Genomic DNA, 13,150 nt, shown 5'->3' on the forward strand with positions numbered 1-13,150 from the left:
ATCACTTTTAAAGCTCTTCATGGCCTCTCGCCTTGTTATATTTCTGACCTTTTAGTCCCATACGCACCAGCACGTACCTTGAGATCCTCGGGCAGAGGTCTGCTGTCTGTTCCAGAGTCTCGACTGAAAACTAAAGGGGACAGAGCGTTTGCTGTCAGGGCCCCGAGGCTCTGGAACAGCCTGCCTGAGGAAATCAGGTCGGCTGAGTCAGTGAACTCTTTTAAGTCCCTTCTTAAAACATACTTTTATAAGAGAGCCTTTCCCGATCTTATTTTACTTTATTTTATCCCTTTTATTTTATTGTATTTTATGTTTTCATGCTCTTATCTTGTTTTTTGTATTATTCTTTACACTTGTTAAAGCACTTTGTAACTTGTTTTTGAAAAGTGCTCTACAAATAAGGATTATTATTATTATTATAAATGAAGACATTTCCACCCTAAGTTGGAGCAGACCCCCCACTCATAGATTTCAGCATGTCACATTTCTTCAAAATAGTGTTAAAAATCTCCTGAACTTGTTTTTGAGCATTGTCAAGCCTCGTGACACAAGTGTATCATTGTGTCCCTAATCTGAGCCCTTATGTCCCCACCACTTTTCAACACAAAGTGACGCCCTTGCTTTTTGGCTGCCAATATCTATGAAATGCCATACTGGTTGGTGCATGTGGTCCCTTCAGGGATGTTCATACTTAAAATAAAAAGACTGCCAGTGCCACATATGTGAGATAATAAAAGAATGTGCATGAAACTTGAAAACAGGGGGATGCGCGATTTGGCATCTAAACTGGGGGAGGGCCATGAGAGAAACACTACTGTCTCCAAGAACCATAAACCTTCAATCCCTACCAAATGTACGCATTTGGCATGCTTATTTAGTATAACCCTAAACCCTAACTTGTGAACTCATCTAAGACCAGCGCTTCACCGTATTGAATCATTTACATACTGTAAAAAAAAATTCCGCCTGAACTGAATAGTCAGTGAGTATTTATGGGTAAAATTATGTGTTTCAGATGTGAACTCAGTATTCTCAGTACTATAATAGTTCCATGTGTTCAAGAAATAGATGGCAGTGTTTATAAAACTATATGCAACCAGAAGAAAGCTTCATCAAGAATTAGAATAAGTGTTTTGTACCAATATACTAAAAGAATAATAAGGCAGACAGAAGGGAAAGTCTTGTCAATGGTAGTTTTTACTTTTGGATCTGACACACATTTGTGCTATACAAAAGGCAACATCATTATTAGCCCTATTTGCGCATCACTTCTTGCTCTTCTTCGCCTGGAGCATGTATAACTTCTCACAGGCCATTGAGAGGCCGGCGACGAGGGGAAGAAATTCTTCAAAGTCCAATTTATCATCTTTGTTTTGGTCCAAATCTTTCAGGATGCTGTCCACAGTTTTGGGGTTCGACTGGCTCTAAAGAAGCAATAGCAAGAAAGAGAAGTTCAGGGTGCAAAGTGCAATAAGTTACAGTATCTATACTGAGGACAGAGATTAGATTTGATTAAAGATTCTTACTTTCAGGAAGGTGGGTAACTCAGTCTCAACTAGCTTTTTCAGTTCCTTCTTGCTTAAGGTCTTTCCATCGCCGTCTTCATCAGCATAGCGGTGGAATATCTTAATCAGGGTCTCCATGCAAGTCTCCAACTCAGTCATGGTTGCAGAAGCAGGTGCTGAAAGGAGGAAAGATGTGTTTGGGTTTAAATTTAACAATAATTATACTTTTTTTCCTCACTACAGGTATCTGACAGCTGTTGTAAGTTACTGTGCAGAATAATATTTTACATATAGATAAATAAGCATTATGAGTGATGCTCTGCAATAGCTTCAAATTCCAAACATTATAAGATTGGCTCAAATACATATTAAAGTATAAATAAGTGTAATTCAATATTGTTGTTGTTGTTGTTGTTGTTAATGGGCCATTCTGCATGTTCAGCACTTTTACTTTTTGTAAGTAAAGTGTTATGAAAATACATTTGTATTGTTACTTAAGTAAAATGTTTAATGCAGGACTTCTAACAGTGTTTCTTCTTCGGGTCAGGAGTACTTCTACACTGTGGTAGGCCTACTGAAACTTGTATTGAAGTAAAATATCTCAGCGCTTCTTGCACCACTAATGCTTCTTCACCCAAAACTAACTAACAACTATATTGATGAAGTGATGATGTGGGTGTTGGTTTTACTGGCACTCAAAGCAAATTCTTCGGGTACTACATCATTTTCTGGCGCATGGCTAACTAAAATCCTTATCTCCAACTCTCCCTCACATTCTTCCTTCCCTTTTCCTTTTACCCTTTTCTGGATGGAAAAAACGACACATACAGAAATGAAAGCCACAGAATGGTGAAAGATCTTGAGGGAAAGCTAAAAAACTGACTAGCAGCTACTTGTCCGAAGTGGAAAGTCCTGCGTAATGCGCCCCAAGCCCACCCAAGAAAACATGTTGAGTACAATTATATAACGTTATCCTAATCTGCGAAAAAAAGAGAAGCGTTTCCATGTAGCGTTCACGTCTCAAGCTACATACAGCAACTGAGATGAACAGGCTAATCTTCAGTTTTCATACTAACCTATCAGTTTTTTGTCTAAAACTCACGCAACTTAGAAAAGACCACGATACAACGGAAACACAGAAAAGTGAATGTTGAAACAATTAAAATGAACTTACCAGAACACAAAGAGGCAGAAACTGTAGTTTGAGATTCAGTGAAGATGCAGGGGCTCACTGAAAGTGTATTCAAGAATTTATAGTCAGCTAGGCAACGCCCAATATGATGGAAAGGAAAGGGCGGGACATGGAGACAGAAACAGAGAGGGAGCCAAAAAAAATAGAAGCCATGCGCAAATGCCATCGCTGCCCATGTTTTCCCACAAGACTGCTACAGCAAGAGGTACCGAGATAAAGCCATAACTCTAAACAGGACACTATCTTTTAATACCTTGATAGTTCCTTGAAGATTTTTAAGATGATATCATCTCTGTTCAGAAATTACCAGGTCCAACTTCAATGCCCATTAAATCTAATATTATTCATAATCAAACCATCAAACTGGCAGCTCAGCATAATGACGCAAAGCAGTGGAATAACAGGTGTAGGAAGCTGGGACATGATGCCTATGGACAAGCCTGGGCCTCTGCAGACTTCCTGAGTCAAGATCTTTTGGCAACACTGTGGTCTATGGGCTCTGGTGGCTTCATAATCTTCTATTACAAATGCTCCCCCTGGATGTTTTACAATAGCCACAGCTTCTCAGATTTCAAACAACCAGCTAACATGAAATTGACACTCTGGTGAAAACAAGGAGCAAGTTATGTCATATTAATCACCTTCTTTAAGCCTTTATTTATCTAAGGAAGTTTCACTGTCTATCAGGACACTGACAGTCACACATGGAAGACACCCAGCACACCCAGTATGGTATGTTGGCCACTGAGCAGCTTCACTGGAACTAAGCCACCATTGCGCATTAAAAACAAAATATCAAAATCTATAAAACATTTTTTTAAAATTTGACACGAAAATCTGTCATACTTGTACTTTTTTTACCACCCCGAAGAGCATCACCTTGACAAGATAAGTATAACTAACACCCTCTTTCAAGTAGACAATTAACTGCATGTTTTCACAGGATTGTTGTTGAACACTTACCCCATGGCTATATCATCTCTAAACAATACCTGAAAGTTCTCACAGAAAGATCTGCTTCAAGATTAAACATTGTGTACATTGCCATCATATATTCACACACTTGTATCAGTGCACAATCAGTGTACTTCTGATGACCACAACACAGCTGTGGTTCAGTTACGTTGTCAGGGGCATTTTGTCTACAGTTGGTAGAAGAGGAAGAGGATCAGGCCATGGTTTCTATCCCTCCTCTGCCTTTTCCTAAGCACTGTCAATCCGTTCACAATTTTAGGATACCACCACACCTATCATATTTACAACCTGAATAAAACTGGTTCAATGGAATAACAACACATTCAAAGTCTTTTGCAGAGTTTAATTACAAAATGAATTAAACAAAAAAGCAACTTGATGTGCTGATGAATACACAAAAAACATGATGGGTTGTGATGAGTTATCAATGGAATGTAGATAGTTGTTTGCTTCTTGTTTTTTTTGGGCTTTACATATACCAGAGATGTTTCTCCATGATTCAAATTGAGATCAATGTAAAAAAAAAACAACAACAAAAAAAACTGTCATTGTAATGTTACAAACTTTATCACTTTACAAGTAATATTTCCAAACCAAATGTTTATAAGGGTTATGGGTTTAAGAAGTTATTACAAAATATGCAACTGCTGTGTTGCACTGGCCATCAGCACTTGGGTAATATTAACTAATTAACTAGACGCAAGTGGGATCCCAGAGATTCATCAGTTCTTCCTTTTGCCCTTGCCGGCAGCCTTGGCTGGTGTTACTGTGGGAACGGCTGCTTGGTAGAGAGCGGCAGATACTTTGTTGATGTAGTACAGGGCGAAGAGGGAGAATATCAGGCTGGAACAGAAATAAAAGGCAAATCAAAGGAATAAAATACATTTAGAGACTATTTTTAACTGTGTTGTATGAAGTTGAAGTAGGTGTTTGTGATCAGTAGAGGTATGGTTACGTACCATGTGGTGACACAGACACGGTGTACCAGACCAGAGGCAAACAGTGACAGGCACAGGCACAACAGAACTGTTGAGAGAATTAATAATACAAGTAAAGAGCAGAGCCTGAATCATATATTAAAGAACAGGTATTGAAGGCTCCCAGATAATGTGTACATATTGTTTGTCAGGTGGTATATTAAATCACAGACCAATTGCATTTTAAAACGGTTCATTCCTTTTAGGAAAGGCTGGCATAATGTTTGGATATGCTTTAATAATCAAGTATGCTGATGTTTCTGTGATTTGCTGAGCAGACGCTGGACTCAGCAAATCACAGGAAAATATTTAGTTAAACAACATGTAAGCAAAAAAATAAAAGACATTGTGGACTGACTGCATATGTTTGATTTCACTGCTTTCAACACTTACTCTCCGGGAAAATCTTGGCTTGGAATCCTTTCCCAAAAATCAAGTTTTCCAGATTATTAAATGCCTGAAAGTAAAGTTAAGGTGCAATACTCCTCACTGGTTTGGTTACATGTACATCAGGTTAGGCAGAAGATGGGATGCAACATTTTTGCTGGTTAATTTGTACATAAAAAGCAACAAACGTAAGGTATGCGCATCAAAAATGGATATAAGCTGACCACAAATAGGATACAGTTAGGGAGCAGATGAAGAGGACTGAGCCCAGGAAACCTCCCAGGATGGTGAGCCACTCAGTAGATCCCAGCTGCTTACTGAACATCTGCATGCCAGCAAATACCAGCACTGACAGCAGACTGGACAGCACTAGAGAGGTGCCTGTGTTCGCCGCTACAAGGCAAAGAAAGGCAGTTTTAATGTATAACGCCTTTCAAACACAGATGCACTTCAAAGTCCTTAACAAAACGAGAAGAGTGAGGCTAGTTGCAGTATGAAGCATACAGGACACGTCAACCATTCACACACATAAGGATCAAGTTTTAACAAACAAGCACCCCATGGCATTGCTTTAAGATTTAGTGCGGTGGGAAGACTTTCGGCTGCATTATATCAATATCATGCAATTTTAAATATCGTCAATTTGGGAATATATCATCTTAAAGTCCAGGAACAGCATCTAACTCTTTATAACGTAACGCCACGTCAGTGTTCGTTCATAAACGCTTCCGACATGTTGCTGTTAGCTTTGCGCTAAACAACCCACATTAGTAGCAAGAAGCCCGGCTAATGTAACACTCTACACACACAGTATAATAAACAGCATCCTTTTATGTTTTAGATTAGTACATACAATACATATTGCTGCGAGATTGCGGTCAGTCACATAACGAAATCGATTTTTTAACGTTAACGTTAGAGTTAACTAACGTTAGCTAGCTTGACCATAAGAATAGATGCTAATATCTTACAATAATGTAAATTGAGGTTTTGGTGGTGAGATTACTTTAATTAGAAATTATTCGTGCAATACATACCCATAATAAAATGGCAATTTAACGCCTTTGTAATGAAACAGAGGTGAATTTCGTTGAACTTCGTTGAGCCAGATGATTGTCCCGGCTGAAGGAACTAAAAACCTCCCTGCCCGGTCCAAAAGACAGGTGGCACCAGGGGGCGGAGCCATGAATGCGCCGGTGAATTGTTAGGACATTTCATTATAAGTCATTATAAGTCATTTTATTGATAAACCAGTGTTTAAGTAATGGTAAATATATCTCTTATATTAGTTATTCTGTTACAGCTAACCTTCGATTGAGACTATCTCCTATGCTTCTGGATTTACACAACATGTATTCACGAAGAAATGTAGATATTTCTTCTTTTCTTAAGATCATCTCCTTACCTTATGTCATTAATACACATTGGAATTTACTCAACAGTACCCATGGGGAAGACTGTTTCTACTCCCTAACAACTTACAGTGAAGGGGGTTACTTTATAATACAAAGGATTTTAACTCAACTCAAGTAAGATTTAAATGTATTTCTTTTTCCTGCACTGCTCAACAACAGTGTCATATCTTTTTTGGGGGGGCTAATATCACACTAGCCCCACCATTCAAATGGGTGAAGGATGAGTTATTTTTACACAGCACAAACTTTGAAAGAGGCAAAAATAGACTTGTCTGAAAAGAGGGTTCCCCGCAAACCTGTACACAGGATAAGCGGTTGGCGATGGATGGATGGATGGACAAGAGGGTTCAGAACGAAAAGAAGAAGTTTAAGAAAAAAAAGTACAAAATATATTTGGGATTACAATGGCATTCTAAGACTTTCCATGGACATACTGAGAACAACAGAAAACCACATCAATGTTCACCGACAAATGAGCACTTTATTTCTTGACAATTACATTCTGGCACGCACCGTTTCTAAAAGAACCACTGTACAAATTAAATGTAAACATAATAACATATATGCATCTATTTCACTCAAAATATATAAAAATATTTAGAAAACATTATGGACAGAGAGCAGGTTGTATATTCCGTTGATGTTTGCTGGTGTAGTGTATGCACATATGTCAGTTAATCATTGTTTTACAGTTCATTCCTCTGACATCATTAACAAATAACAGACCTTCTGTAGCCACAGTAGCTCTTGATACAATGAGACAGATGTCCAATCCACACTAATTTGTAACATTTAACATCAGGACTATTTTTCATAACGGCTTCTTCTTCAGTCCAAAAACAGCTATAAACAGAAGAATCTCCACAAAAGCAGGCAGCACACTAGAGGGAGAGACAGACACAGACAGAAATGTAGAGAGAACCTTTGAAGTCAGTGTCATGGCATTCATAGTACATGCTTATCGATATTTCAATGTTTATAGTGGCTCTATCACTTTGCTCTCACATGCATGCACATCAACACACACACACTCACACACACACACCTGCAGATGGCAAAAATAACCCAATATGTCCAGCATTCCCACTGCTCAAACACAAAGAAAGACAAGGATACGGATGCGCTGCAGTGGACAGCCAGTGCTGGTTACAATATGTGTCAGGGAATAAAACGCTTTTGGAAAAATAAACACACAATATTAAGTATATATACACTAACCTGCAAATTGCAAGGACCCACCAGTAGATGTCACACTCCCACTGCTCAAATAGAAAGAAAAGGAGCACTACTGAGGCACTGGAATGGGCTCCTGTAGCTATGGTGGGCAAAGATACAGGAGTTTGGAGTCATGGAATTAACTCTAGACTAGAATTACTTTTTAATATTTCTTATCTATTTTTAGACTTATATTAGATATATTAATATAGATATATTTAGAGGGGTTCTCAAGACAATTTAGGCTTTGTCCAGGTGCCATTGCACTTGCTGCTCTCATCTCATGGCTTTTTCTGCATGGGAGCCACATATCAACATCTCAGTCACTAGTGAATAGATTAAGATTTTTTTTAAGATTAGATTTTTCGCCAGTTTGCCCTTATTGGACAGCTGGTAGTGAAGAGTCAGACAGGAAACAACCGAGGAAAGGGGGGTGTAACAATGAACAAGCGTTCCTGGCTGGAAGTGAATCAGGGATACTGGAGCTATGTAGGATGAACTGTGACCATTCACCTACCAGGGCACTCAATTGGACATCATTTTAGACAATAAAAGATATTTACTGCAAGAGCTTGGTTGATCTTGGTTCTTTTCACCTATACACATAGCAACTGTATCATTATCATTAAGCTAGGGCCACAACTAACGATTATTGTCATTATCAATTAATCTGACGATTATTTTGTGGATAAACTGATCGATGCATGTTTCCCAAAGCCCAATGTGACATCCTCAATTCTCTACATTTGTCCACAACCCATATATGTTCAGTTTACTGTCATAGAGGAGTAAAGAAGTACATAATAAAAAAAAAAAGAATTTGGACGTCTTTTTCCTTAAAAAAGGACTCAAAGCGATTATCAAAATAGTTGGCGATTAATTTAATAGTTGACAACTAATTGATTAATCAACTAACCATTGCAGCTCTATACCAAGTATCATCAATGAGGGGTCCAGAGTCAGTGTAAAGGATACATAGGAGACCTTGGCTGCAGTTGAACATGGATACTCCTGAGAAGAACCCAGCCAACTCTATAGCAAACAGGCCGAGGGTGACTGCCAGGGCCACAACCAATCTGGAGCAGAGAAACATATTAGAGGGTGTGTGTCAAATTATTTCTTACTGTGTTGTGTGTACGCGTTTGTCAAATGTTTTCTTACTTGCTGTCTTCATTGTCATACTGCTCTTGCGTGAAATCCAAAGGCAAACAAGCCTTTACGTTGTTTTCCTGTGAAACAAACATTTCAAACTGCTCAGAATGAAAACACTATGAAACAGTGATGAATTGTAAATATATATGGTGACGTCACATAACTAGCCATCACGAAAGTTGATCCTAAAACGCATCTTCTTAACTCAATCGGTCTGTTTTGTTTATAGTGTGTTCTCTAAACTGTAGCCTGTGTTTTGTTCTTTTATTACTGTATTATTGTGTTATAGTATTATTATATAAGTAAGCACATCGTGAGCATTGTACAATCCAGAGTCAAATTCCTCGTATGTGTACACATACCTGGCAAATAAAGCTGATTCTGATTATGGGATGGAGTGCGTGAACGAGTTTTACTTACCCTCGACCAAAAGATCGTGATCACTATAACAAGGTGAGCAATGATAGTCAAGAATCGCGCTGGGACAAGACTGCTGACAGCCGGCATGTTGAGAAACTATCACAACCAGTAACGTTAACCTAAAATCCAATGCGCAAAAAAATGCGAGGTTATCCACGGCTATTCAAATACGTCCAGCAGCTAAACCAGGTTAGATTGTTCTGTTAGCGTGCTTTGCTCACTTAGCTAACTTTATCCAAGACGAACATAAACAGTGCTCGACGTTGAACGTTAGACGCAGACAAACTGAATTTAGCGAACATATCGCTACTTCAACTAATATTTACTATACTATCAACATAACCAACAACAGATGGCTACAACTTTCACGTTGCTACAACAACCGATAACACCAACTGAGGCCTGTGCATTTATGATTACAGATCGGTCTCACCAACAACCAACATTAAAAGGTTCCGGACACGGACAACAATTGAGAGAGGACCGCCATCTAACGACAACTGAAGGGACAGGGTACAGAGAGAGATACCTACCTCAAAAAATAGCTAAGTTTATTAGAGAAACTGAAATGCTGATTATCTAGGCTTTTGTGAGTAAACAGGAACGAAGCGTTGCTTTTAAAAAAAATATTTTTCTTGTAAAAATACAGTGCATCAACCATTATGCGCACGCAGTCAGCCAAACTCTCCATTTGGCTTCTCTCACTGTCTTCATGTTATTATTTGTTTAACTTTTCCTTTGCTCTGTCAGACTGTATCAGCGCGATAGTGTCAATGAGTACATTTTTCTGGAGATAATAAAATTACTAAATCGTAACGTAAAAGTGTTCCTTTTGTTTATAACCAATGGAAATAACGTGTTGGGATCCCTCTAGACTAAAAGTCCGTGATAATCAAAAGGGAAACAATGCTCTATATCGTTATTCCAGTCCAGATACTTTGATGCTTTGTCGAAACAAGAGACATGGTATGAGAATATGCGATACAAAGTTCAAACTATGAAATACCAAAAGGTGGTGGCAAACCTCTTCATCCAATCATACCACAGTTGTTCTCAGCATCAAATCATAAGTTTAACCCTATGGTTTAACCATGCAGCCATTTAGTAGAGATTTTTTAAAAATCGCACATAATATTTTCTCTTGTCAATCATGTTACTTAGATGAAAAAAAATCCTGCCCGGAAATCACTGGAAATAATGAATACACAAAACAAACAAAAAATGGCCTAAATGTATGTGCTTAAAACAAGTAAATCATTTCTGTAGGCTAAAAGTGAGTTATGTTGGCTTTTACCAATAAAATCTTTCAGAAATGTGTTTGAGTCAGCTAGAAGAATCAAGCACAGAGTTTATTATTATTATTTTTTAACAAATTGATAGCAGGCATGAGACTAGGCCTGTAGCATTTATCTAAATTTAACTATGTTATGGTTCAGGATCATTTTATAAAACGATCTCTGAGGTGGCTGTGGTATTACTTGCCTCCTGAGGCTGACGCAGCCCTCTAAAGTCTGCTGACATGCTCTACAGACCAACACCAACAGGAACTGATGGTGCTCCATGATGATGATAAGGTATCTATAGGTAGAAATTTGGAAGGGATTGTTGCCCTATTACCCACCAATCAATAATCGAAGGACATTTCCACTATTGTTAACATTTTGTGGACCGTCTGAGTTTTTGTCTTTGTGACAGCCCTCAGTAATAACAAAGTCCTTATAAATGTCTAATGTACAGTTATTTAAACGTAACGTTAAACAGAGATGAGTGCTTGGTCTAACAGGAGAAAACTGCCGGAATTTTCCAGAGAAAAGATCAATATTATTTTAGAGAAAGTGATGTCATGTGCAGTTCAAGGCTGGTAACTGCACTATGGGGAGAAAATTATGAAAGAAGCCCTGCTAATTTGAGACTTTATTTTCTCTGTTTGATTCATAATGAATGTAGCCTAATACACTTTATTTTAAAGTCACAAAATTTTAAACGCAACACTTTTGTTTTTGCCCCAACTCATCATGAGCTGAACTCAAAGATCTAAGACTCTCTATATGTAAACAAAAGGCCTATGTCTCTCAAATATTGTTCACAAATCTGTGTTAGTGAACATTTCTCCTTTGCCGAGATAATCCATCCATCTCACAGGTGTGGCATATCAAGATGTTGATCAGACAACATGGGTATTGCACAGGTGTGCCTTAGGCTGGCCACAATAAAAGGCCACTCGAAAATGTATAACCTAATAAGGTAAGATTAACACAACAACCAACGTCAATTAAGGTTATACAGTCTATGGTCAATGAATTGCTTATTTTTTAAATGATCACGATCAAACCTACAGCTAGCTAACTTAAGTAACATATGCTAACTCTTCGCTCCAGCTACAAAAAAAAACAGCTAATGTTTAATTAAACAACATGCACTGTCATATCAAAAACACACAGTCATTTAGTTGACAAACTTTGACATTTCAACACTTAATGTTAATGTTACCTTAACTGAGTCAAACATCAGAATGACACAGCTCGAAAAACCTGAATTGACAGCAGGGGAGACCGGGTATGGTTGCAACATGTGGAGAGTTGTAGCATCACCAATTCCACCAGTTACAGATAAGACAGGAGTTAGGTGATCATATCAGTATTTTCCTACTTCCTCCCCAATCAGGCATGGTGGTTGTCAAGTCTAGAAACAGGTACATTCAGAATATTTAGAGAAAAAACTGATTATGCATGTAAGAAAGTAAATTTGACCAAGACTATATTTTGTTTAGTATCTATACTATAACAGATAAAATTGTTTGATTTATATTAGATTGAAATATAGTGTCTTAGGCAACATGTGATGCATTTTTTCCTTTCTAATTTCAAACCTCTATGCTATGCTACAGCTAGATAAACATTGGCCTACAGGGGTGGGTTGGGTTGTAACACTTCTTTAAAAAGTGCTATACATACAACTAGGGACTTTCTTGATTTTAATATTTTACAGAGTGCCCTTTGAAGTCTGGGTCCACCAAGCCTCCACTCCAGGGGAACCAGCAATCATTTGTCAGCACTGTAACCAGTATTCCACATGTTGTTCACATGTTGGTGTGTTTATCAGCACTCTGTCTTTTCCATACTCCGTCTCCGCTGGTGGAGAGGGCAGAGAAGTGTATGGGCAGCTTGTGAGAAATTCCAGTGCGCAAGAAAAAGTCCCACTATGCCACAGAGTAAAATATAGAAGTGCTGGTACTGCGTAACAGTGAGTACTGGCCCATTTTAAGCACCGACTGTGACTCTGATGAAGAATATAAACACATTGACACATCTTTTACCTGTTTTTGAAGCGCATCATATAGTGTGGCATCTATTTTTGGTTTTTTTGTCTTATTGTTACAACTTACCCCAGAATGTGTTACAACCTATTATTGTACCTAGTATTGGAGTATCCAACGAAGGTTAAAATCAAGGGCAACTGGACTTGGTTGAAGATACTGGAAGACGTTTCGTCCCTCATCCAAAGGACTTCTTCAGTTCTGACTGACTGGCAGGGAAACTCAGCTATTTAACCTCAGTGGGGTCGTTGGCCCGGGTCATCGATACCGCTGGTTCGTTAGTGTTCCTTGTTTCTGTGACGACAGTCGTTACAGTCGTTGAGACTACCTGTGGCCAAGACTGAACGACCATCGTTGGTATCTTCACCTGAGGCCAATAGGTTACGTTTGTTGAGTTTCCTGGGAAGTGATGAAAGGACAGCATTGTAAATGGGGGATAAGTGGTGGCGTAGACCCCCTCCTCTGTTCAATGACGGCTTCTCGACCCAGGTGTAGATGGCTTCCTTGACACCTCTTTCAAACCATCCATCTTCTCTGTCTAAAATGTGCACCTGGTGGTCCTCAAACGAGTGTCCTCTGTCCTTCAGATGTAAGTA

The 13,150-nt window shown here is 38.6% G+C and overlaps 3 protein-coding genes across 4 annotated transcripts; all 3 read right to left on the reverse strand.

Moving 5' to 3' along the window:
• Positions 1–1,179: 1,179 nt before the first annotated feature.
• Positions 1,180–2,836, reverse strand: s100a10b (S100 calcium binding protein A10b). The gene is made up of 3 exons (XM_046045209.1): positions 2,680–2,836; positions 1,527–1,681; positions 1,180–1,424 (listed from the first exon to the last, which is right to left on the reverse strand). The coding sequence occupies exons 2-3, from the start codon at positions 1,662–1,664 to the stop codon at positions 1,266–1,268; spliced, it is 297 nt and encodes a 98-aa protein (XP_045901165.1). The 5' UTR covers positions 1,665–1,681; positions 2,680–2,836; the 3' UTR covers positions 1,180–1,265.
• A 1,164-nt stretch (positions 2,837–4,000) lies between these two features.
• On the reverse strand, positions 4,001–6,232 carry krtcap2 (keratinocyte associated protein 2). The gene is made up of 5 exons (XM_046045362.1): positions 6,074–6,232; positions 5,275–5,429; positions 5,043–5,106; positions 4,632–4,698; positions 4,001–4,515 (listed from the first exon to the last, which is right to left on the reverse strand). Exons 1-5 carry the CDS (start codon positions 6,075–6,077, stop codon positions 4,395–4,397), a joined length of 411 nt encoding a protein of 136 aa, XP_045901318.1. The 5' UTR covers positions 6,078–6,232; the 3' UTR covers positions 4,001–4,394.
• A 680-nt stretch (positions 6,233–6,912) lies between these two features.
• Positions 6,913–9,688, reverse strand: LOC123968195 (transmembrane protein 107-like). 2 transcript variants are annotated; one of them, XM_046044776.1, is made up of 6 exons: positions 9,460–9,684; positions 9,239–9,357; positions 8,828–8,895; positions 8,642–8,742; positions 7,497–7,593; positions 6,913–7,332 (listed from the first exon to the last, which is right to left on the reverse strand). In XM_046044776.1, exons 2-6 carry the CDS (start codon positions 9,323–9,325, stop codon positions 7,263–7,265), a joined length of 423 nt encoding a protein of 140 aa, XP_045900732.1. In that variant the 5' UTR covers positions 9,326–9,357; positions 9,460–9,684; the 3' UTR covers positions 6,913–7,262. The 2 variants fall into 2 exon arrangements, with proteins under 2 accessions (XP_045900732.1, XP_045900731.1); XM_046044775.1 differs by lacking the exon at positions 7,497–7,593 and adding an exon at positions 7,670–7,766 and having other exon boundaries at positions 9,239–9,688.
• Positions 9,689–13,150: the final 3,462 nt, after the last annotated feature.

The sequence above is a fragment of the Micropterus dolomieu genome, linkage group LG03 (assembly GCF_021292245.1).
Source record: "Micropterus dolomieu isolate WLL.071019.BEF.003 ecotype Adirondacks linkage group LG03, ASM2129224v1, whole genome shotgun sequence".
Lineage (NCBI taxonomy): Eukaryota > Metazoa > Chordata > Actinopteri > Centrarchiformes > Centrarchidae > Micropterus > Micropterus dolomieu.